This window comes from Cavia porcellus, unplaced genomic scaffold, assembly GCF_034190915.1.
Source record: "Cavia porcellus strain 051 isolate PalLab524CR breed Dunkin Hartley unplaced genomic scaffold, mCavPor4.1 scaffold_6, whole genome shotgun sequence".
Taxonomy (NCBI): Eukaryota; Metazoa; Chordata; class Mammalia; order Rodentia; family Caviidae; genus Cavia; species Cavia porcellus.
The window spans coordinates 65,795,434-65,821,377 of record NW_026947489.1 but is presented as its reverse complement, the minus strand read 5'-3'; the positions used below and the strand labels follow the sequence as shown (position 1 = coordinate 65,821,377).

The following is a 25,944-nucleotide window of genomic DNA, read 5'->3' as shown; positions in this document are numbered from 1 at the left end:
ACTGATTAAAAAAAAAAAAAGCATAGCAAGTTTTTAAAAGCTTACTTTTACCAAAAAAAAAAAAAAAAAAAAGGAAATTAGGGATAGGAGGGTAGCACGGAAGTACATAGTTCTTAGATTCAATCCCCAATGCAATGCACACTCATCCCAAATCACATTGTGTACACAGGATAAATGTATCTCAGTGGCTAACAAGGAAATAAGACAGACTTACCTAAATTCTTTAAATTCTGCAAAGATACTCTGTCCTCTTCCTCATCACTATTGAGAAAATCAGCTACAGAGGAATTGTCATCTGAGAAACAGCACAATCAACCATTCAGAACTCAACACAGGCAAATGATTTTAACACCTGTTCCAAATAAAAATGTATATGCAGGGCTGGGGATTAGCTCCGTGGCATAAGTGCCTGCCTGGCAAGTGTGAAGTCAATCCCCCGTACCAACAATAAAAAATGTATTTGCCAATGCATGGGACAGGGTATACACGTAGCTGACAGCAGAACAAAAATAACACCCTTCTTAAAAAAAAAAAAATAAAATAACAACACCCTTCTCTGGAATTACACTAACAGTTACACCAATCTGCTCATGTGCGGAGGAAGTAAGAGAAGTAAGAGGTAAGAATTGGTGATTTTACTTGAGCAACTGCATTCTGCACACGTACTCCAGGCTTCCCTGTATCCCTAGGCTTGGAGCCTATGCAGCCCATCTCCCCTCATCCCGGCTCCAGCACCATGATAGACCAGTGACAAGCAGCTCTCTTAAAAACCTGTCAAGCAGAATCCCCTGTGCTTCAGCATGGCACTGCCTGAACCCAACCGGGAAGTTCTTCAAAGGCCAGAAATGGTCCATCCTTTGGCTGTGAATCTTCAACCTCTTTGGTGGAACCAGACCAGCTGCTAGCATGGCCTGGCACAGTGCATGACACCCAAAGTTATTAGGGAAATTATGGATGGATGGATGAATGGATGGATGGATGGATGGAAAGAATGACAGCCTACTGCCACAATAAGCTCTGAGGAGCCCCCAGGAAAAGGTGACCCAAACCAAAGGAAGTCTCTTGTCTGAACCTTGCTCAGGTAAAGTGACAGCCAGGCCCAGGAGGGACACCCAAAGCTGTAACTGAGGGAGGCTTCCGCCACCAGGGGCCACCACAAACACCCAGACCACTGCCAGGGCCTTCTTCCTCTGCATCCTGCCCCCATACTTCCTCCCCTCAACAATGCAACCAACCAACCTTCCTCAGGCTGTGTAGCTTTGACAGGAGGAGCTGATCTTTTTTTGTCAACAGGACGAGTTTCAAGGTTGCACTGCTCTGAAAGAGAAAACGTCAGACATATGTTTCCTCCAAAGCAGCATATGCCACCAAACCAAAGAGGAAAATATGTGTTTAGGGTGGAGATGGATACGTAGGAGCAGAATAAGGAAAACCAGGAGCAACCCTAAGGCCGACAGGGCTGAGGAAGCTGGGCTCGTACATCCCAAGAGCCTGTTCCCACAGCCGCTGCCCTGCCTAATCTCATAAGCCTTCACTCTAATTCAGTGATGCACGGATTTCAATAAGCATCACATGACTTTCTCAGCCAGCTAAGGTATCAAGATTTATATGCAGCATGTGCCAGTGGGTACACACAGCTGAAAGCACCACTCCCACTCTGGAGAAGCTTAGTCATGGCCAACAGCAAGAGAGATAAGGTAAAAAGGATTTGGTCTGTATCCACCTGAGAAAATCAGGACATAAGACCAGGAAGACTCAATGGAGAGAAAAGTGACTTGGTAGAGGAAAAGGTCTATGATCCTGACAGAACAAAGTCAGATGCCAGATGTGATGACTGACTGGTAGGACAGATGTGACAGGTATTTGGGACATAAAAGAAGCCAGAGCAAAAGAATGCCACCACAGCTGTCACAACTGGTGATGCACATTTATAATCCCAACACTCAAGAGGTTAGTTAGAAGGATTGCTTTGAATTCAAGGCCAGCCAGTGCCACATAGTTCAAGGCCAGCCTGAACTACATTGAACTACACAGACCCTGTCTTAAACCCACCCCCTGTCAAATAAAGAATGCCACCACAGGAAATCGACCTCCCCTCCCCATCCCACAGTATCTCAATAAGAGTGCCACTGGCATTTAGGGCATGAAGGACTTTGGTGGTCTCACAGGCTGCAGGTTCTACATGAGTCCTGGTACAATCAATAGCAGAACTAATCCCTACTGTGCCACCATGACAACGAAAACACTGTGACAATGTCTCTCTAACGAACACTGTCCTCAATAAAAAACCTGAGTTTTCATCAAAGGACAGACAAGTGTAGTACCTCAGATTTGAGTTTCCAGGAAAACCATCCTGGCAGCAGCAGGAACACAGGGTAACGAGCCCCTGATTGCCCAAGGCGTTCCTAGAGGAGCTAGGACTGCAGGGTAAGAGGACCAGATCCCCCAGCCTTATTTCCAGCAAAACAACTCCATTTCTTTCCTCTCGGGGGCTGTAAGGTTTCTTTTGAAAATGCTCAATAGGAAAAGAGCAGTGGTACTACTGTAAACCAGCACTGAAAACCAGAGACTGGAAGGGATAAAAGCAAAGGCAAAACAACTCACGAGGAATGATGGAGCACACAGGAGCAGGAGCTGGAGCTGGGCAGATGGAAGAGACATCAAATGCAGACTCAGCCAGCGGCAAGATTCGTAAACTGTGTGCTGGGGAAAGGAAAACGGGGCCCATCACGCAGGAGATGGCTGCAACAGCTGCCAGGGACTAAGGGCCAAGCACTGTCCCACAGACGTGGTGTCCTGCTGAACCTTCACACACCATCCGTGACGCAGACCCCTAATACCACTCACCAATGAGAGAACTGAGTTTTCTGGTAATAGAGAAACATGTCCAAGGTCCTCACTAACTAGTAGTGGCAAAATTTGCACCCAGATCTAATTTTCTTTTTTGAGACAGGTTGTTACTATGTAGTTCAGGCTGGCCTTGAACTCACAGTGATCCTCTTGCCCCAACCTTCTACATGTTGGCTTACAGATGTGTCACCATGCCTGACTCTAGTCTCTCTCTTTGTTTTTTTTTTTTGGTACTGAGGATTGAACTCACAACCTCATCCCTGACAGGCAGGTACTTACACTCCAGCCTAACACTTATGAATGATTGCGCTCAGACAGGCGTGGTGGCTCTCGCCTATAATCCCAGCACTCAGGAAGCGAGGCAGGAGGATCTTTGCAAGTTCGAGACCAGCCTGGGCTACAAAGTGAGCTCAAGGTCAGCCTGAACTGCCTTGTCTCAAAAAGACAAAAAAAAAAAAAAAAAAAAGAATGATTGTGCTCTGTGGAGAAAGAAGACAGGAGGAACCAAAAGTTAAGGTAGAAGCTGGGTGTGGTGTCATGCCCCTGTAATCCAAGCACTCCAGAGGCTAAGGCAGGAGGGTCCCTGTAAATTCAAGACCAGCTTCAACTACCTAGGGAGTTCAAAGCCATTTTGAACTACACAGTGAGACCTTGTCTCAAAACAAAAAACAAAGATTTTTCCTTTTAACTATATCTGACACCGAAATAGAAACATTTGTTTCCAGAGACCAAAATATTTTGGAGTTAAAGATCTGGATGTCAAGAAGAAAAAAGAGAACTGGGCATGGCCAGCACATGCCTGGGATCCCAGCACTCAAGAGGTTGAAGCCGAAAGGTCATCTCAAATTTGAAGGCAATCTGGGCTACGCAGTGAGTGTAAACCCGGCCTAAACTGTATAGTGAGCTCTGTCTCAAAAAAAAGAAAAGAAAAGGAATAGGGGAAAGAAAAAAAGAGGGAGATAGAATGAGAAAAGGAAAGAGAAGAAGAGTACCCACAAATGAGATCAAAGACAGTATCACAAGAATAAGTTTAACAGACAAGCACAGTTCAGGAATCAGCCAGATTCTGAGAAACCTGGGCCTGGTAGTTCAGGCCTGTAATCCCAGCATTCTGGGAAGCTGAGTCAGGAGAACCACAAAATTTAAGCCCAGTCTGGGCAATTTAGCAACTCCAGGGTACCCTGTCTCAAAATAAAATTTTAAAAAATGTGCTAGGGATGTAGCTGAGTTCGAAAGCCCTAAGTTCACTCCCCAGTTAATAAATAAATAAATAAATAAATAAATAAATTCTTGTTAGAAATAATGTGTTTAGGGGTTTTGTTTGTTTCTTGTGGTGTTGGGAAACAAATCCAGAGCCTCAAGTGCTAGGTAAGTGCTCTACCATTGAGCTATACCCTACATCCTAGCTGTCACTAACATTTTAATGTTAACTTTTAAGTGGAAAATGACCCAAATAAAAGAAGCAGCCAGACAGTGCTAATTAAGTTTCCTAAAGTCACATACATTTCTTAATCACACATCTTAGAGATTTTTAAAGATTCGTTAAGTGAAAAAAAAAAAAAAGATTCGTTAAGTGCATACACAAATCATCCATGATGCACAGGTAAATATTACTTCTTTGTAACTGTACAAAAACATTTTCACATCATACATAGATAGAGCTTTAGGCTTTTTTCTCTTAATAGGGCGAAGATCTTTCTCTTTATTGTAAACAAACCTACCTCATTGGTTCTAACAAGACATTAATGTATTTGAAAGAGACACAGCATCAAACTGTGAGGGACTAGGTCCAAATACTAAGATGAAGAAACAGCTAGGGGCGACCTGCTGCAAAAGCAGAAGATGTCGGATATTCTTTAAATTAGAAAACGTTTACAGCAGGCATGGTGGCACACGCCTATAAACCCAGCACTCATGAGGGTGAGGCAGTAAAGTTACAAATTAGAGACCAGCCTGGGCTACAAAGTGAGCTCAAGGTCAGCCTGGACTACATAGTGAGACTCTGACAAAATAGGGCAGGTGCAAGGTCATAAATTCAATCCCCGGTACAAAAAAAAAAAAAAAAAAAAAAAAAAAAAAAAAAAAGGCAAATACAAAGAACAAAAAACCCACGAATAAATAAAAAGAAAATGAAAATGTTTAGCCTGGCGTGGTGGCGCATGCTTGCAATTTCAGACTCCTAGGAGGCTGAGGGAGGAGGATCACTGTGAGTTGGAGGCCAGCCTGGCTTACATAATGACTTCAAAGTCAGCTTTAACTACAGAGACCCTGTCTCAATAAATAAATAACAACAAAAGGTTTATTTATCTCAGTATTGGAAGTTCAAGCAATCACTATTTTTAAAGAAAAAGAAAACTACTATGGCAGGTAGAAGAAGGTCTGATAGAAAACTACACAGGGTTCACAGAGGTTCCGAACACCAGAGACGGTTCCGGGACACCGGGGACAAGAAGCAGAAGCCGCGGGGCGGCTGCGGGATGCCACCGGATCGGAAGCAACAGAGTCTAAAGGACACGACAGGCAGTGGGCGCTGCCACCTGCGGGGCTGGGACGGGGCTGAGGCGGGGATGCCGGGTCCTTACCCTTGTGCTTCTTGAAGCAGGTCACCGAGCAGCTGTAACAGAAACACAGCCCCGTCAGCCGAGAAGGCGCTGAGGCCCCTCCCGGCCTCCACCCCACCAGCACCCCGGCAGGATCCTCGCGCTCTCCACCCTATGTCACCCCGTCTTACTAGGGCACGCGGCAGGTCGGGCAGCGGTACTTGGGCTTCTCCAAGCAGATCACGCAGACCACGGTGCCACAGCTCAGCGACGCCATGGGTGCACAGCTCCACCAGCTCCCACGCCGGAACCGCCCTCTCACGCCTCGGCTTCTGGCGCAGCCCCTCCCCCCTCCCGCTTCCTGAATTACGACCAATCAGAGCTCGTTATTCACTAACAGTCAAAAGCAATCGATTGATCCTGCTCACTGTTCCAGGCCTCATAAGTAGAGCGTTGGTACACTTGATAGCAATTTCGAGTTTTCAAAATTAGGTCAAATCATGGAAGGATTTGTTCTGTAATGCTATCTGTGAACTTTGCCACTTTCCAGATTTGTTGCTCTGCATGTAAAAAGAATGCATGAGACTAAATCTCCTTTACCTTCTGGCTCCAGACTTTCTGAATCTTCTCATCTCACCTGGGAAATAGGAAGTTTAGACACTGGCGGAACTAAAATCAGCTGGATCCTGTGGCGCGCAGGAACTTGCCTTTCCCTGCCCGGGTCACTTTTCCTAGCGAAAAAAAGAGATATGTATTGAGACTTGGCCACCGGGGAATGTTTACTGAGTTGCAGCTGAGTTCTGCGCTGCCCAGGGATGCGGACCTCTGAGGACCAGAAGATGCTCAGTACCCCTAAGCAGTTGAAGACGTAGAATGGAGGAAAGAGAAGACTTGTTCTTAGGGCCTGGCTGGTGCTAGATTCTTCTGTTGGGACCTGGAGATGGATGGTCTTCAAATACTATCCACAGGGGCCGAGGATTTAGCTCAGCGGCATAAGCGCCTGCCTGGCAAGAGCATGGTCGTAAGTTCATCCCCAGTACCAAAAAAAGAAAAAAGAAAAAATATATATATCAACCACAGGTTCCTCTCTCCCCTCACCAGAGTTCCAAATCTTAAAGGGGCAGATAGACCAGAGAAAAGACGAATCACCTCTGACCCAAATGAGGGAATCCTAGGCAGATGAGTCTGAATTTATGGGTTATGATGAATCTTGAATGCCCTCATGACTTAGTTACAGACCGTCTCCAAGACTGTACCGGAAGCCAAAACCAGAACTGAGACTAGGGACTCAGTACCGTCGACCTCCAGACCTCCACACTTCACACCACAAAGCAATAAGTAACTCTCAACACTAAATATATTACATCTCCTAGGATTAATTGTTGTTGTTACTGTTTTTGTTTTGAGATGAGTAGTCCAGATTGCCTTTTGTTTTTTTTGTGACAAACTTTCACTATGCAGTTCAAGCTAGACTTGAACTCAACTTGTAGCCTGGGCTGACCTCAAACTCACAACAATCCTCCTGCCTCAGCCTCCCAAGTGCTGGGATGACAGATGTGCCCAACCTTTTTGTTTGTTTGTTTGGGGTTTGTTGCTGTTGTTGTTGTCAAGACAAAGAATTTTGCTATGTAGTCCAGATTAGCCTTGAACTTGCTATGTAGCCCACATTGGCCTTGAACTGACAATCCTCCTGTCTCAGCCTTGAACTCACAATCCTCCTGTCTCAGCTTTCTTAAAGTGAGATTTTTTTTTTTAGGTAGCCCCTATCATACTCAGTTACTGTATTTTTAAAAATTTTGTTGGGGCTGGGGATTTAGCTCAGTGGCATAAGCACCTGCCTTGCAAGTGTGTGGTCGTGAGTTTGATCCCCGGTACCGATAAAAAAAGAAACAGACAAAAAAATTTTTGTTGTAGTCATACTTAGAACTCAGGATTTTTTGTTTGTTTGTTTGTTGTCTATTTGAGACAGGGCCTTGCCTGACCCAGGATCTTGCACCAACTTGCACATACTCTACATTGGGCTACATCTCAGCCCTTTAAAAATTTTTGATATTAAGACAATGTCTCTCTAAAGGTTATAACTGCATATATGTTTAAGTGTATAAGATAGATAACCATATTGCTGAGTTTTTTTGGATCATTGAGCAAAACTGTTTGCACTCTCACTGTTTGGAAGTCCACTTTATATGCTTTAATTTTGTAACTTGAACAACTATTTCTAAGATGAGAATATGTAATCTATTAACTAGTGACTACTTACTGTTTATTTTTAAATTTTGTATTACTTGTACCCTTTTTCTGTTTTTTTCTTTTTCTCCTTAAATAAAAAAAAAAGACAATGTCTTGCTAAATTGCCTAAACTGGTCTCAAATTTATGATCCTCCTACTCTCAGCCCTGAGTACTTGGTATCAAAAGTGTGCACCACCATGCCTGAACAGTGTGTGTGTTTCTTTGCTGTACTAGGATTGAACATTTAGTTTCATCCCCAACCTCCCTGCTTTTCAGACAAGGTATTGCTAAGTCACTATGTTTCCCAGACAGAGCTGGAACTTGTGATTCTCCTTCCACAGCTTCCCAGAGTGCTGCAGTTACAGGCACAGGCCACCACACTCAGGTATCTCACAGTCTTCACAGCCTTGCTGAAAATCCTGGGTGTAGCCCGGCCTGACCTGGGCTCCCCATCTTACGCTGCTTGGCCTTCTCAAGACTTTTTTTTCTTTTTTCTTTTTCTATCGGTACCGGGGATCAAACTCACGACCATGTGCTTGCAAAGCAGGCACTTATGCCGCTGAGCTAAAACCCCAGCCCCTTGCCTTCTCAAGACTTAAGCCACCCTCATCTCTTTCTGGGGCATGAGGGGGGTGTCCCTTCAATAAGGGCATCTTAGGATTGTCTCTATGTGCAGGGAAGGATCTGCTTCTACCCGGGCAGTAGCTGGAGCTTTGTCTCAAACTCTTCCTTGGGTGTGTGATTTAGAGGTCAGTCAGTTCCTCTCAGCTCCCTCATCAATTAGAAGAAATATTCAGCCCTATATGAGCTACTGTATGAGAGAGACACCACTTTTTTTTTTAAGTTTTGTAGTTAGAAATGCTACAGGGGATTATTTCTGTGACATCCGGAAAGACTAATTCTCCTGGATCTTCCACCCCGTGAAAGCAGATGCCAGGTCCCAGGCCACACCAAGGAGGAATCTCAAAGTTCAGACAGATCCAGAATGTTTTTTCATCTGCTTCCGTGGACTCTGCTCAATTGGGGAGTGAACCATGGCACAGCAGAGAGTGAGTGACATCCCTACACTAATGTCATGGACCACAGCAAGGTGCTGTCCAGCCCTGTGTGCTGACCCAGCGCGGCCCCTCTGGTCACAACCCTTGCCCATCTCCATGCTCCACCCACAATCCACTCAGAATCCAAGAGGAGTCCACACTGACCCAATGTCCTGCAGTGCTTCTCAGGGCCCTTGGTGTTGCACCACAGCTGGCCCAAACCTGAAACATCCCAGGAGGCCCACACTTATCTGGGAAAGCTAGTGACCTGTCCAGAACTATACTCAAATCCTGTGCCCCCATTTTGGCCGGAACCGCCATCTTCCAGTAATTCGCCAAAATGACGAACACAAAGGGAAAGAGGAGGGGAACCCGGTATATGTTCTCTAGGCCTTTTAGAAAGCATGGAGTTGTTCCTTTGGCCACATACATGCGAATCTACAAAAAGGGTGATATTGTAGACATCAAGGAAATGGGTACTGTACAAAAAGGAATGCCACACAAATGTTATCATGGCAAAACAGGAAGAGTCTACAATGTTACCCAGCATGCTGTTGGCATTGTTGTAAACAAGCAAGTTAAGGGCAAGATCCTGGCCAAGAGGATTAATGTGCGTATTGAGCAAATTAAACACTCAAAGAGTCGTGATAGCTTCCTGAAACGTGTCAAGGAAAATGATCAGAAAAAGAAGGAAGCCAAAGAGAAAGGTACCTGGGTTCAACTAAAGCGCCAGCCTGCCCCGCCCAGAGAAGCACACTTTGTGAGGACCAATGGGAAGGAGCCTGAATTGCTGGAACCCATTCCCTATGAATTCATGGCATAAGCTGGGGAGGGAGCTCTGCCATTCAGCACCTAATGGGCGGCTAAGTGTATGTCAGGTCTTAACTCAGTGGTGTTTTTCTTGCTGAAAGATACTGCTGAAGTATTGTGTAGGTTATCCCAAACGGCCGAATATTTATGAAATATTTATATTGGCTTGAAGATCCACTGGGGAAAAGATCACCATAGGGCAGAGATGTATCAAAATAAAATAGAGGTCACTTCAGTTAAATAAAGGGAAGTCATTTCAGTTAAATAAATTGTTTAAAGCAAAAAAAAAAAAAAAAAAAAAAAAAAAATCCTGTGCCCTGTGTAGCACCAGTAGAAATTCTCCTATTATGGAAGACATAGCCACTGCCCACTCTAGATTTGATTTGAGTGCAAAGGCAGAGGCCAGGGACATTCTCCTCCCTGTATTCCCAGAGATAACTCCCCACCTCCCCTTGCATCCAAACCACCTTGACTCCCCTACCTACCACCCCACAGGTGAGGACTTCCACAAAGAGAAACATTTCCTAAAATCCCTCTCATGCACATCCCCTGTTGTGAAGATGTCCTTTTCTCTGCCCTGTGCCCAGTTTGAACTGACCACCACACCCAGTGTCCAGGAAAGGAGACGAGCTTGGCTATGATGAGAGCCATCAACTAGGCAGAAGCCAGTTCAGAGAAGAAAGATGAAGAGGGGTCCAGGCCTGCAACTAGAAGTCCACACTGAAGGCGCCGCCCATGGCAGCACCCCAGCTCTGCTGGTCCCCCACCAGTCTGTGTTAGTGGCTTCCTCGAAACTCCTCGGCGTCACCCGGTGGTGCAGGGCGGGACCTGGACAGAGATGAGGCACTGTAGTGATGGAGTTTGCGGAGCTTCGGGCCTGGCAGGAGCTGTTCAGCGCACTCAGAGCGACGGAGGCCGAGCCATAAGCTGGCCTGTAGACATCTTTGGGGTGAGGTCCAGGCCGGCGCCAGGGGGCGCTGCAGGTCCAGGCCCGCCGCGGCGAGCTGAGCGCGCAGCCAAAGGGGAACCCAGCCGAGGATGTGGTGACGCTGGCCACCCGATGGACAGGGGTGACCCCTGTGGGAAAACTGGGCGTACACCATTCTAGGGCTCCAAAGGCAAATGGCTGCCCACAGAGCCCCATCGCTAGGGCTCCCGGATGGCCCAGCAGGGTGGCGCTCCAATTCAGCTTGATGGAAGTGTAACCGTATTGTGGGCTCCTTTGGGTTATTACCTAGCGCACAGTGTACCGCCTTGTACCTTTCCAGGTGATCCTGATGGAGTGGGCAGATCGATCTAATCTCAGAAATTGCCCTTCGCAGAGGCATAGGTGGATAAGGTTGTGTCCTCCTGAAGCTCAGCTCCATTCTGCAGCACTAAGATCTCCATCACCCCCCGTCAGAGCATGGCTGGGATGGACTCAAGGCACTGCGACTACAGTCCCAACTGCTTGCATCGAGTTCCACTCTGGTGTAGAAGAGTGAATGGTTTACATATTAAAGCAAGTAAGAAAAATAAATAAATAAAAAAGCAAGTAAGGACACTGGTGAGAGACCTGAGGTTCTAGCACAGCTATAAAATTATACCCTCCTCCAAGTCCGCACAATGGCTGTGAGACCAACGGCAGACTTCAGAGAGAACTTCTGAACTATGGAGCGGGCAGAGAATAAATGCATTCTCCATGTCCTCAAGCTGTTGGGAAAAATAGAGACCCTAGAGGTCACCACTGTTCCCTGACCGGCTTGCAGGGAAGAGAAACTAACTTACCAAGCCTCTTCCCCATCCTTTAAAAATGAAGACAAAAATAAAATTTTCAGAGCTGGGTGTGCTGGTGCATGTCTGCAATCCCAGCATTCCGGAGACTGAGGCAGGAGGAGTGCCGTTAAGTTCGAGGCCACATAACTGAGCTACATAAGTGAGTTCAAGGCGGCCTGAAATATGTAGTGAGACCTTGTCTCCAAAAAAACAAAAAAAAGATACAAACTCTAGCAACTCACTTGACCCAATTGATGTTTGTTTGTTCATTTTGAGGCAGGGTATTACTCTTAGCATGCACAAGACCTAGGCTTCAATGCTTAGCTCATGAAAAATTATTTTAAGCACATTCAAAAGAAACTAAAATAATAGAAGTCAATACTACAAAATATACCTGGAGGATATAACTTCCCACAATGGCCCACGCTGTTTCCCGGGTGTAGCGTGTACTTTTATTTCTGCTCTCCCCCTCTTTTTCTATTTGCTCAGTCCAAACTCCCTCTGCAGAGCCAGATTCTCTCCCACTCTCCATTTTTGCTTTCTTGAATAAACTTCAGCACTGCTTTTTGCTCATTTCATTTAGTTCTCTGTTTGAATAGGTGAGAAGAACCTGGGGGGAAAATGTAATAGATTTGGGAAATTCCCAATTATTTGGAGACTAAAAAATTTAGATTGAAAAAAATTTAGATTAAAATTATAAATCAAGGGAGAGTTAACATCTCCTTTCTAGTGAAATTAACTCTCCACTGACTCAGTTTTGTTGTTGCTGTTTCATTTGCTTTATTTTTGGGGGCCAGAAATCAAACTCAGGGCCTCGCCCTTGCTGCTGCACATCACACCAGCTCAGTCAGTGGCCAGGCACCCAGCTCTGCCTCTTTTGACCTGCCCATCTCAGGGTTGTCTCTGGGTTTCCTTATGCTGTCTTACCCACCTAACTGCTGGCGTGGTGGGATACTGACACCTCCGCCCTTAAATGGAGGGGATGTGTGCTGTGTACTGGAGACTGGTGCCTCTTTGGGAGCAGTGCAACCCTGAAACTGATGCAGCCAAGGACAGAAGATGTGGGGCTGGGAGCACAGCTCGGTGGTAGAGCTCATGTCTGGTGTGCACAAAGTCTTGGGTCCACACCAAGCATTGCAAAATAAGAGGAAAAATAAAAAAGATCAGCCACTCCTGCAAAAACTATACAGCCTGAGGAGAACAAAGGCAGGTAGGTAAGTAGCTAGCTAGGTAGGTTGGCTGATTGCAAATAAGCAAAACCAGAAAGAGTTTCAAAGACAATAAGTGGAAAGGAAGGAGGACGCAGAATGGGGGCAGCAGTGGGAAAAGATGGCTTCACTGGGGAGCAGCAGCACTCAGCCCTGATCTCGCAGGTAGGCACGACTGCGATGGGTGATACTGAGAGTGCAGCCTGAACATCATTCAGGTGAGGAAACATGGGGTGAGAGGCAGAGGGAGAAACCCTGACTGTGTGTAATGAGCCCTGCTGGCAGGAGCCTCCTCCAGTCACAGCTTTGGGTGTCCTTCCTGAGCCTGGCTGGCTGTCACTTCACCTGAGCAAGGCTCAGTCAGGAGACTTCTTTTGGTCTGGTACCACAACCCATGTGGCTTTTGAGGTTCTTGGGGTTAACGGCCGTGAGAGGATGAGAAAATAAGAAGAGACAAAGCTGGGGTCAAGTGAGGCCCTTATCCTCCTGATGGGAGGAAAGGTACTGACTGGCTCCTCACTGCAGGGATGATTATTTATACCTTTTAGCAACTTAATGTCCCTTGACACCCTGTTGTCCTGACAACCCACTGTTCAGATTGTCTTGGGGGCAGGTGTTCTTTGGGCTGAAGCAACTTCTTCAGGTAGCTTGCACGAGGGGCTCTTTGTTCTCAGGATGGTCGTACTCCAGCATTGCACATGTGGTCAGTTCCAGCTTCAGCTGGCTCGCAACAGTCTGGATCACCTTACTGCTGCTGGGGGGCTCCTCAGAGCTTACTCTGACAGTAGGCTGTCATTCTGTCCATCTATCCATCCATCCATCCACCCAGAATTTCCCTGATACCTCTGGGCATCATGCACTGTGCCAGGCCATGCTAGCAGCTGGTCTGGTTCCACCAAAGAGGTTGAAGATTCATAGCCAACAGATGGACCATTTCTAGCCTTTGAAGAACTTCCAGATTGGGTTCAGGCAATGCCTGTGATTTCTGCCCATGCTGAAGTACAAGGGGATTCTGCTTGACAGGCAATTTTTTTTTTTTTTTTTTTTTTTTTTTGGTACCGGGGATCAGGAGTTGGAGATTTAGCTCAGTGGCATAAGTGATTGTTTGGCAAGTGCTGAGTTGTGAGTTCGATCCCCGGTACCAAAGGAAAAAAAAAATTGTACCAGGGATCAAACTCGCAACGTTGCACTTACCAGACAGGCACTTGTGCTGCTGAGCTAAATCCTCAGCCCCCTGACAGGTTTTTAGAGATCTCCTAGTCACTGGCCCATCACGGCCGAGGAGACTTGGAAGGCTGAGTGGATCCAGACAAACATAAAATTCAGGCTCCAAACCCAAAGGTGGATGGGGGACACAGTGTTGAAACACTGGGACACTTGTTAACTTGGTGTTAAACTGATGTTATTTTTTTTTACAATTCTTAATCCATTTAATCAAGGTTAAATAAGCCAGCAATATATAAGACTTTGGCTGATAAATGGGAAAAGGGGCCACCTGGTAATTTTACCAGCCTTGTTTATCAATCAAAGCCTTCAGTAATTTCCTAAACGTTTAACAACTAAAACTAGGAGGTGTTTAGAGGTATTTTTCAAATCCTTTTTGCTATAAACCACCAGTAATGTTCTATACTGTATTAAAATTAAGAGGTATAAATTCCTTTTGCTGTAAACCACTAGTGATGTTATAAATTCCTTTTGCTGGGAACCACTAGCTCTTTTCCAAAACAAGGAAGGTGGTGAAAACACATGAAATGATTCAATATATTTGGACTACTGAAAGAAAATTACTTCAAGGGTTTTGTCAAAAGTTTTAATGTTGTCTGAGAAGCGAGAAAAAGGTAATTGACTGGTAATAAGTAAGAAAAGAGGGACAAAGAAAGTGGTTTTGTCTTCAAGTAAAAATGTCTGGCTGTGCCAGAATGTGAAAGATAGGAGAAGCTCAACTTGAGGGTATATAGTAAGTTGTAGAAAGCTTGAGAGATGTGAATTTTATTTGTCTTGGTTTATAGTACTGCAAATAACAGGTTTGAAAAGAAGTAAATGTGTTCAGAATTTGACAGTATTAAATCAGTTTTGGTAGATGTATTCATAAGATTGGTGAACCTTTACTGCAAAATGTTTCCATTAAAATGAGATTATACTCCAAAAGGGGGAGGGCAGACTGAAGCCTTTTTTGTATGCAATTTCGGTAAAATGATGGCATTCCACACGGCACCCTGGAAAAAAAAGTGATGTGCCATCCAGATGAAGCCTGCTGTCTGATCTGGAATGCCAAAACCATGTTTACATTACAGGCTGCTCAAAGAGGGTAGCAGGGCCAGCACTGCGGCAGAAGCCAAACTTAAACCTTTTCCCAGCCTATCTGCATTGCTAAACTCATAAATACCCTGTTGATTATATTTAACTCCTGCATACTTACTTAATTCTACAGATACCTTCTACTGTAGTCCAGATCCCACAACAAAAAGGCAAAACTTGACGTTCAAACCTCAGAGAGACCTTCATATGGCTTTTCATATTTTCAACAACAGAAATAACACTTGTGACACTTGGAGTTCTGAGACAGGTAAACTGACACAAGGTGGAGCTGCCTGGGCCCCTGCCATGGACCATGCTCAAATGCAGCAGAAGACATTGGGCAAGAGAGTGCCCCATCCTGGTGTTCCTTTGGGACCTTACCCCAGGGCTACTGGATTGTCCTAGCCACCAGAGACTGGGTAAGCCATTCTAACTTCCAGCCCTCACAGGAAAAATGTCAACACTGCCAGATTCATTGCCGACAGATCTGCTTAAACTTGCTGCTAAAGACTGATGGGGCTCAGGGCCAACAGCAGCCCCCTTTATGGGTGTCCATCTCAGAGTCCAAGTCCCACTAAAAGTCTCAGGTAAGACATTCTCTATACTTGTGGACATAGATGCCATATGTACAGAGTTCTTCCTGAGTTTTCAAGCTACTATATTAAGCCCTCAAATCTCTAGGGGGTATTAAAGGTCAACCTATGCCATTTACAAACAGGGCCTATTTCGTGCAGGACCCAGTCCTAAATCTTAAAATGTCTTTTATTCCCTTGTGTTTATACAGGCTGACCCAGCCACTGAGGTCTCAATAGCTTACACCTGTTATCGCTAGGAAACCTCTCCTAAGTGATATAAGACCACTTCCTTCTTTTCTTATTCACCAATTTCTCAGGCAACCCTGGTCAAGACTGACAGATACATTTTGTCTTCTCACTTTGTTTATACTTTTTCAGGATACATGGAAGTCTTTTCCACAACCAGGGAAACTGATGATATACTTGCTAAAGTTCTGTTACAGCAAATCATTCCAAGGATTACAACCAGGTTACAGTAACCCATACCTGATATTCTTGGCAACCTCAACAGTGATCAAAGTTGCTAGACTGCCATTCTGGTTTTGCATCACTCAGGCCCTAGATCTAACCATCCTGTTGCCTACTCATCTCTGCCTTACAAAGGCCTCATAGCCATGACTCTCAGGCTGTCATGTTTTGTTATCCAATTTGGTTTCTAATTTCTTATTCTATTTACAGCAGGACTCTTAACAGTATTTCCTAAAGACTCCACTGTGATGCATACCAGAGACAAGCCTTACCTACCTACCCTTTTAACTTTTACCCTTTAAGATGGGGGAGTAATCACCTCTCATAATTTCACTCCTCCAAACCCCATGTTTAATTTTCAGAGTTCTGCCTTACCGTGGAAATGTTTCTACCTCAACATGGTCCTGATATAATGACATGTCTAAATCAAAAGCATCTTTTCTTCTACCTCACCTGGGTCCTTAAATATGACAGTGCCATGCCTCCTCATAACATCTTGTCTCTTTGTTTTTCCAGTATAACATATATGCATTCACCAGTTAAGTTGTCCGGGCTAAAACACCTGGCACCAGCTTCTACCTGGGCATCAACCATCATCCTGTTGACTCCCCTAGACCCCAGTACAGCACCCTCTGCCAGCAGGAAGCAGGTAAAGAAAAAAATCTTTGCCCCTTTTCATAATAATAATCATAAGACAGGATATGAAAGGGTTTTGCCCAGGCCAGACACTGTAGCTGGAAAAGCCTCAGCTGGAGCCAAGAAGCTCCTATCTCCCCCACCCCTAGGAATTTACCTATGGTGCCAAACAAAGACCAGTGGGCTACCTGTGCATCCCTAATGCCCCCTTAGGTTTCACCCCAAACTGAGGCTACTTATATGCCTCCACTCCACGTGTTCCATGGAGAGATCACCAACCCCCGGGGGAGATGCCACGCCCCAGGGGATCAGGGGTGTCTCTCCCTGCATTCTCAAAATAAGGTCATTTATATTTCATACTTCTTATCTTTTCAGCCGCCGCAGGTCCCCCACAGTTCTATCACCCTCCCCATCAGCAGTGCCCCCTACAGTGGTACATTTGTTACTCACTGACCATTATTGTCACCCAAAGCTCATAGTTTACATTCAAGTTACATTCAAGTTGCACATTCTCTAGGCTTGGACAAATGTCCTGTGTCATGGGTCTACTGTTAATCTGCTGCGTAGAAGGTGGGGGTGGATTTACCCATTTAATTCTTTCTTTCTTCCTTTAGTTATGCACTACTGGGAATCTAAACCGAGGTCTTTTTGGAACAGGGTCTCACTATGCAGTTCATGCTGGCCTTGAGCTCACTTTGTAGCCCAGGCAGCTCTTGAATTTGCAATGACCCTCCTGCCTCAGCCACCAAGTGCTTGGATTACAGGTGTGCACCACCACACGGGACTTTACCATTGTACTATTACATGGAATATTTTCACTGCCCTAAAAATCTCTGTACCCCACATGTGCCTTCCCCCCATCTTGAAGCAATGGTCTTTCTACTGTTCTCTGGTCTCCCCTTTTCCAGAACATCTTCAAGTTGGAATCATGCTATACTCAGACTCTTCAGACTGACTTCTGCGGCTTGGTAACACGAGTTCAGGTTCCCGCTGTGTTTCTTCGCGGCTGGATCACTCACCCCTTTTAGTGTTGAGCATCCCATTGTCAGTTTTACATCCTAGGCTAAGCTTTTCTTCTCATTTCACCTCTTTTGCTTATGACATTTCTCCTTGAAGATAGCTCTTCAGTAGTGGATTTCCTCAGGAGTGAATAAGAAAGAGGCTGCAGTTTTACTGCAAAATGTAAATAATCTAAATATTTGCCTTGTGTTAATTACTGTACTGGCCACAAAGTTAGATTTAATCTGCTGTGTAGAATGTAGGAGTGGATTTACCTATTCAGTTCTTTCTTTCTTTATTCCCTACTGGGAATCCAAATCTAGGATGTTGGGTGTGGGTGGGCGGGCACCCTGCCGCTAAAATCACCTCCATCCCAGAGGGTGATTTTTGAAATCTGATCAAATATTTCATCACCTCACATCAAGCACATTCTGAGCTGCCCCGCCACCCTCCCATCCAGCCCTTCAGCCTCGCCCAGCTTGACTAGCCTATGCTCCATCCAGCCGGTTTCTTTTTCCCGAAGTCCTTTGACTTCCTTGTTGAGTTAGCAGATTCCTACCCTTGCATTGAGGCTTGGTTCAAGTTTTAGTTATTCCAGCCAAACATTCTGCAATGTTTGATGTTGGGCAAAATTTTTTGGGTTCTGCTTGCTCATTATGAATCCACAGCTCCTCATATTTTATGATAACTTACATCTGTCTGTCCTGCTGCCCAGGGATGAGGGCTTTACCTATTCCCAGACCCCCGGTGCTCATCTTAATTATTCTATTGGCTAAGCGTGGCAGTCATAAGATTTAATTTTTTCTAAGGAGAGAGAGAGATATTAATAGTACTTAACACTAATGTAGTTCACTTAATCATTATAAAAGTACTATTTTGCATACAGCTAGAGAGCTGAGATACTTTAAAATCTATAACTTTACAAAGTTAACATTATTTGGTTCTGTTGTAGCCTAGTTTTAACCAATGCATCTCCTTCCTGTTCTGTATGCGATGTTTCAAAAGAGATTAAAGTTCCATTTCCAGTAAAGACTTAAGTTTCAGCTCCTTGTAAATCCCCCTCTCCTCCCTATTCTTTTTAGGTTAAGTCTCCATTTCCTGTAAAAGCCTTAAGTTTCAGTTTCTTGTAATCCCCCCACCCCCTTCAGCTTATCTGTAATAAAATGTGCTGTTCCTTAAGAAACGTTTAACTACAAGGAAGTTACAGGCGATACCAAGAAGCCGAGATGCTATCAAACTGTCAAAATTCGCAACATTCCTGTGGTTTTTGGCTTTCATAGCCCAACCCTTACCTGAACCTTGCTCTTCCCAAGAAATGTAATCGCCATGTTCCTGTTCTGTAGTGTGCCACAAACCCACCCCCCTCCTTGCATTGTGGGACCAGCAGCTGTTTGTGGTTCTACAAGATAAAAACTCTGCCCTTTTAGCTGTAAGGCATGCAGTCTTCCATATTGGCTCCCGGAGGCTGCATCGCCAGGCCTGGCCTAAAATAAAGCCTTTGCTCCCAAATTTTAATTTCTTGTTTCCTTGGATTTTATTCCAGGGTCTGAGCTATACATTTGGGGGCTCGTCCGGGATGGAAGCAAGACCCCCAACTCAATTCTGAACACCTAAAAGTAAGTACTCTGGAAGGATTAATTAGACCACGGTCAGTTCGTACTTTGGGAAGGGACACCCTCAATTTGGGGAGCAGGAACCTCCTGAGGACAGAGTCAATTGGTTTTTTGGATGAATTTTGTCCATTTATGACTCTGCCCTGGGTGGGGAACCACTCCATTGGGAGGGAGTGCCTTCAATTTGGGGAGCAAGGACCTCCTGAGGAAAGAGTCAGTTGGTTTTTTGGGACGAATCTCGTCCATTTGTGACTGGGCTATGTAATGGATTCAAAGTCAGGCATGAACTATATACTGAGACCCTGTCTCTCCCACTAAAAAAGACTGTACCAAACATATACAGACTTTTTCTTTTTCTTTTTTTTTTTTTTTTTGTCTTTTTCATTTTTATCGGTACCGCGGATCGAACTCACGACCACCTGCTTGCAAGGCAGGTGCTTATGCCGCTGAGCTAAATCCCCAGCCCCCAGACTTTTTCTTGTCATCATTCCCCAAATACTAGTAAACCAATCCAGTATTCAGGAGGTCTGACCAGTTGCTTTTCCCGAACACTCTCTGTGTCCATGCCCTATTTGGTCCTGTCTCACTCAGATGCCTCCCTCATTCCCCTGCAGATCCTCCCACCTGACTGGAGAATAAAGTGACCTGGGCCAGCTGGCCACTTCTAGGTTTCACTCACACTCCTCTCTGCTCCTGTACCTCACATCTCATTCAGCACACTGCACTCACACCTCTGGACCTCAACAGCTTAGACTGTTTCTGTCTTGTACGATGCCTTCACTGGGTAATTCCAACACAGTCTTCCTCCAGGAAGCCTTCCCTGATTTTACCTCCCAAGCAACACCCACAGCATCTTGCACACATCTCTGCCTCTCTGCTTCCTGCTATCTTTGTTTCCCCCCAACTAACTCAAGAGCCACCAGAGCAGGGCCATGTTTTGTCTCTGAGACCCAGCCCCCAGCCCTGGGCCTACCTGGAAAACAGTGCTCAGTTAACCTTGAACAATCAGTAAGTGGACGTCCACATACCCAGTCTACCCTGGGGCATGAGAAGTGGGGTTTCTTGGTCATCTTCCTCATTTCTGGGACAAAATACTTGCCACCCTCTACTGAAAGAGAGGTTAGCCCTAGCCAAGTAGAGCCAGTCCAGGAGGTCTAGGATCTAGGAGACAAAGCCAGGCAGATTGGCGGGCGCAGATAAGGAGGCCAGTCGTGCTCTCCAGGACGTGAGTGCTGCATCCTGACCAGAGGCAATGTCGGCGCATTGAAGGTTCCTGGCCACTCGTGCTCTGCAATCTCCAAATCCTCCCCACTTTATAAGTCCTGCTCCCAAGATACACTGGGACAGAAATTCCCAGCAATCCCTCCCTTCTGCTCAGGTTGCCTTGGCAACCCTCCCCCCACCCCCCAAGTGATAAATTCTGAGTGGGAACAACCTTCCCTGCCAGGGAGGACACCACACCCTGCCTGGAAGGCGCTGTCCATCCCGCGGTGCTGAAGCATCCTGAGGCCAGCAGCTTCCATCTGCAGCTACCACTGCCAACGCAGGCCACATCCACACAGACTAATAATCCGCCAGGATGATCATCTGCCTCATCAAGGTTAAGATGAAATAGCCACGTCGGTCTGAGCTTTCCTGAGAAGACCCAGGGAGGGCCAACACTTGTCCAGGAGGCCAGGCAGCTGGTAAGAGTAGCTGGAACTCAGCTCCTGCACTCAGTGCTGGAGCCCATAGGCATCTGCATCCTATAGACATTTCTGCTGTCTCCAGTTGTGGCGGGCGGCAGAGAGGGAGATACTCACTGTCCAGGAAGTCATGTCTTCCCACAGGAAAGTCCACTCACTTCCTAGGAAATCAGGTCTCCCACCAACAATTCAAACCTAATAAGCCCTGCTGCCTATGGGATGTGCGAGCCAGAGACAATCCTTATATATGTGCCTGGAAGTGATGCCATCTCTCTAGTGTTTGGGGTCTGCAATCTTGCACTTGTAGAGGAAATGACAAAGTTGCCAATGAGTTGAGCATAATCATGATGGAAATGACCCTGGGCAGGGAAGAAGCTGGATACTGTGACCTGAGGTAGAAGTTATCCACAAGAGAGGGGTAGGGAGGGCACCACAAAGGGCAGCCTGATGGCCACACTATGGTAAAGAAAAACAAAAACTTCAATAAACAGGTGGAGTTAGGCAAAACTTCATTGCCAGCTACTTGGGAGGTTGAGGTGGGAGAGTCAAAAGCCTAGTTTGAGATGAGCTGAGATGACTTGGTGAGAGTCCCATCTAAAAAATAAGCAAACACCTCTGTAGATGTGGTCAGGAAAGGGAAGATTGTGAAAGACAGCTCCAATGCCAGAAACAGAAGACAAAATTTAAAAATAGAAAAAAAATGGCAAAAATTTAAAAATAAGAGATAACATCCTCAAAAATGAGAGAAGGGAAAAAATGAGAGAAGGTACCATACTTATATTTACTTAAAAACAAGATGGTGAGCCAGGTGTGGTGCTTCACACCTCTAATCCCATCACTCTGAAAGCTGACACAGAAATATCACAAAGTTGAAACTGGCAGGAGCAACTTGACAATTTAGCAAGACTCTAAATAAAAATAAAAAAAGAACGGGAGCTATAACTCAGTGCAAAGGCTCTGAGTTCAATACCCAGTATTGTAACCCTCCAAAAAAGGCCCCCAGATGAAAAACAGGGCAAGACGACATTTTTTTTTTAAAAGAAGTGCTTTTATTTTAGCTGGCCCAGCAACACAGTGCAGATGGAATTTGCAACGCTATGCAACTGAGTTAGAATTTTGACTGATATTTATAGTTCATTTATGATTAGCTCATTGATCATTAAGTACATAGTGATGAGAAACAGAAACAAGGTGGACCTTTGTTCCCCTTTGCTTGAGGTCAGAGGCATTTCACAGTGGGTGGTTAGCCAATTCATAGCCCTTGGTCTACCAATTCCAGGAACATTTGTCTCTCATAAAAGAAACAATGGTTGACACAGCATCATTTGTCTCTTACAAAGAGAACAAAGGTTCACATAGCAAACAGGTTACTGGGATGGGCAGGGGAATGATGCATACAGAACAGCATGATGATGTGGTCAGTTAATCTATAACTGTGTGGTTGGTGCGTGGTTACTAGGGTAAGGAGCATAGCGCAGAATGACAATACTGCTAATAACGATCCTTTTAACTATTTTAATTTTTCAGCATCTTAGTACAACACCCAATACAACCAGAAAAAGAGAGAAAGAGAGAGACAGAGAGGAAAAGAAGGAAGGAAGGAAGGAAGGAAGGAAGGAAGGAAGGAAGGAAGGAAAAAAGAAAGAAAGGAAAAAAAAGAAAAGGAAAGGAAAGAAAGGAAGAAAGGACAGACAGACCACAGTGTGCAGAGAAAAAGAACTTTTAATAGTTAAACTTTCTATTAAAAATTCCACAGGACCTGGGCATGGTGGACATACCTGTAATCCTAGCATTTGGGAGACTAAGGCAGAGCTACCATGAGTTCAAGGCCAGCCTGACATATACAATGAGACCTTGTCTCAAAAAAATAAAAAACTTTAGCTTCAGTTAAAGCGAGCCCTATTTCCACGTACAGATCTGTAAGAGCTGGCTATGCCATTTCCTTCTATCTTCAATTGGCTTTAAGCAATGAAAATAAGGCCAGCTAAGGTACTGGTATGTAATCCTTAATACCAGTTGTCAATTTCCTGTTTCCTTGCACCATGCTCCCTGTAAGTGTTTGAGGCCAGCAGGATAGCAGAGCCAAATAGCTCCAGGAATGTCAACTGGGTATGAGTCTCAAAATAAGAGGCCATGACTTCCCAAGGCACACAGGTTTACACATCAGAAACTGAAGCAACAGCCCCCTAAATTCATTCATATGCTATCCCGATCAAGGGATGCAGACTGATATTTCTGCATAACCCTCTCCCTGAATATTATAGAGGTGCCTTTCCCATTACTTGGCTAGCTCAGTTCCCATTACTCTGGTAGTTCTCACCTTACTGACTGTCACTCATCCTCGAGCCACTCCCTTCTTTGAAAGATAATAAGTTCTGCGGCTGGGGATTTAGCTTAGTGGCATAAGCACCTGCCTTGCAAGCAGGTGGTCGTGAGTTTGATCCCTGGTACCAATAAAAAAATAATAAATTCTGGGTGAGGTTTTGAATCAAGGTCTTTGTTCTATGTATCCTCATCTGGATCAGACTCAGGACCCCCTGGCTGCTAGTAACTTTGAATATGTCTTACTGTCTTTATTCTCACCATGAGTTGCCCTGGAGGTGGGAGATTGGAATTAACTTGCTGGAATTCCAATAACATTTCAATGAGATTACAAATATAAAACTTCTCGAACCATGAAGAATACAAAAAAGGGGACCGCAGTAATTGGATTATAATATTAAAAGAGATTACAGTATCTGGATTACCATATCCAATATCGAGATTACAACAGACAAGTATTACCCTGATACCAAAACCAGAAAAAAAACCCAACCAAAAGGAGAACTACAAGCCAAGCTCTCTAATGAATACTGATGCAAAAATCCTCAATAAAATTGGACAAACAGAATGCAACAAATCATCAAGATTATACACACAACCAAGTGAGATTCAACCCAGGAATGCAGGGATGGTTCAACATACACAAATCAATAAACATAATAGACCATATTAACAGAGCCAAAGACAAAAATCATATGATCATCTCAATAGATGCAGAAAAATTTTTGATCAAGTCCAATGTATTCATGATAAAAACCCTACAGGAAACTGGAATAGATGTTCTCTACCTCAATCTGATAAAACCATCTATGACAAACCAAGAGCCAACATCATATTAAATGAACAAAAATTGAAAATTTTTAGTCTAAAATCAGGTAAAAGACAAGAATATCCAGTATCAACACTCCTACTCAATATAGTTCAGGAAGCTAGGCATAGTGACATATGTCTGTAATCCCAGCATTCAGGAGGCTGAGGCAGGAAGGTTGTTGTGAGTTCAAGACCAGCCTGGGTTACAAAGTGAGCTCAAGGCCAGTCTAAAATCTAAAATGCATAGTGACACTCTGTCTCAAAAAGACTATGTGTATATATATATATATATATACACACACACACACACACACACACACATATTTCTGGGAATGCTAGCCAGAGCAATTAGACAAGAAAAAAGGTACAAAAGGAATAAGGATAGGAATGGAAGAAGTTAAATTATTGTTATTTGCACATGATATGATACTGTACATACAATATCCCAGAAACTTCACCAAAAGTCTACTAGATTTAACAATCAAATTCAACAGTCAACACTCAAAAATCAATAGCATTCCTATACACAAACAACAAAATCACTGAGAGAGAAATTAAGGAAACAACACTTTTCACAGTATTATCTATAAAAATGAAATACTTAGCCGGGTGTGGTGGCTTACGCCTATAATCCCAGCACTCGGGAGGTTGAGGTGGGAGGACCATTGTGAGTTCGAGACCAGCTATAAAGTGAGCTCAAAACAGCCTGAACTGCACAGCGAGACCCTGTCTCAAAAAAAAAAAAAAACAACGAAATACTTAGAAGTCGATCTAACATAAGACGTGAAAGAACTATACACTGAAAATTACAGTTCTTTGAAAAAGGAAATCAAAGAGGATCTCAGAAAATGGAAAGATATCTCCTGCTCATGGATTGGAAGAACCAACATAGTGAAAATGGCCATACTCCCAAAATTGTTACAAAGATTTAATGCAGGGCTGGGGATTTAGCTCAGCAGCATAAGTGCCTGCCTGGCAAGTGTGAGGCTACGAGTTCGATCCCCAGTACCAAAAAAAAAAAAAAAAAAAAAAAAAAGATTTAATGCAATCACAATCAAAATAGCATTAACATACCTCACAGATCTAGAGAAAACATTCCTAAAATTCATCTGCAACCAGAAGAGAACTAGAATAGCAAAGGCAACAAAGCAGGAAGCATCACAGTCACTGACTTGAATTATGTTACAATGCTATTGTGATAAAATCCCATGGTAATGACAAAAAAAAAAAGGCCTGAGGATCCATGGAACAGAATAAAAGATACAGACACAACTACAAACACACTCAGCCACCTTCTCTTTGACAAAGGGGACAAACATGTTCACTGCAAAAAAGGTGGCCTCTTTAAGAAGTGATGCCTGAAGCCAGGCATGGTGGTTCACACCTGTAATCTCAGCACTCAGGAGGCCAAGGCAGGAGGGTCTTTGCAAGTTCAAGACCAGCCCAGGTTACAAAGTGAACCGAAGGCCAGCCTGAACTGCAGAGCAAGACCCTGTCTCAGAAATAAATAAATAAATAAATAAATTAATTAATAATAAATGATGCTAGAGAGGCTGGGGGTATGGCTCAGTGATATGGCATCTGCTGGGCAAGCTCAAGGTTCTGAGTTTGGTTCCTGGTTCAAAAAAATAAATGGTACCAGGCGGTGCTTAGGCCACTGAGCTAATAATGAAGGGAAAGAAAGTGCTTGAAAGGAAAGAACAACTTGTAGGTATACACATATAACTGTATTATGTTTAAGTGTGCAAGATAGATAACCATACTGCTAAGGTTTTATTAGTTCATCAAACAGAACAGTTTGTGCTGTCATTGTTTGATGTCTGTTCATTTTTTATGTTTTGATTTTGTAACTTGAACAACTACTTCTAAGATAACAATATGTAATATATCAACTAATGATGACTTCTTAATGTTAACTTTTTAAAAGTTCTGTATCATTTCTACCCTTTCTTCTGTTTTGTTTTTTTTTTAAATAAAAAATAAATGAATGAATGAAAATAAATGTGCTAGAGAAACTGGCTTTCCACATGCCAAAGACTAAAACTAGACCCAAGCTACTACTATGCACTAAACCAAGTTGACCAAATGGACCAAAGATCTAAATATTA

At 44.3% G+C, this 25,944-nt stretch overlaps 2 protein-coding genes across 9 annotated transcripts in view; one reads left to right on the top strand and one right to left on the bottom strand.

Moving 5' to 3' along the window:
• Znhit3 (zinc finger HIT-type containing 3) overlaps positions 1 to 5,760 on the bottom strand; it is a 32,574-nt gene extending 26,814 nt beyond the window's left edge. Inside the window, exons 1-5 of one of the 8 annotated variants that reach the window (XM_063250918.1) lie at positions 5,582 to 5,760; positions 5,433 to 5,464; positions 2,605 to 2,703; positions 1,240 to 1,317; positions 215 to 295 (exon numbers count right to left, since the gene is read on the bottom strand). In XM_063250918.1, the coding sequence (XP_063106988.1) occupies positions 215 to 295; positions 1,240 to 1,317; positions 2,605 to 2,703; positions 5,433 to 5,464; positions 5,582 to 5,667 (376 nt within the window). In that variant the 5' untranslated portion in view covers positions 5,668 to 5,760. Of the gene's footprint in view, positions 1 to 214; positions 296 to 1,239; positions 1,324 to 2,604; positions 2,704 to 5,432; positions 5,465 to 5,581 lie in introns of those variants that run through there. The other 7 variants (XM_063250919.1, XM_063250920.1, XM_005003508.4 and 4 more) reach the window with 7 other exon arrangements.
• Positions 5,761 to 8,942: 3,182 nt separating this feature from the next.
• Positions 8,943 to 9,712, top strand: LOC106027636 (large ribosomal subunit protein eL21-like). Its single transcript, XM_063250922.1, has one exon. It carries the CDS (start codon positions 8,998 to 9,000, stop codon positions 9,478 to 9,480), a length of 483 nt encoding a protein of 160 aa, XP_063106992.1. The 5' UTR covers positions 8,943 to 8,997; the 3' UTR covers positions 9,481 to 9,712.
• The last annotated feature ends 16,232 nt before the right edge of the window (positions 9,713 to 25,944 follow it).

Bases quoted from the DNA above. Each gene is read 5' to 3' on its own strand.
- LOC106027636 (XM_063250922.1), top strand. From the start codon at position 8,998: ATGACGAACACAAAGGGAAAGAGGAGGGGAACCCGGTATATGTTCTCT.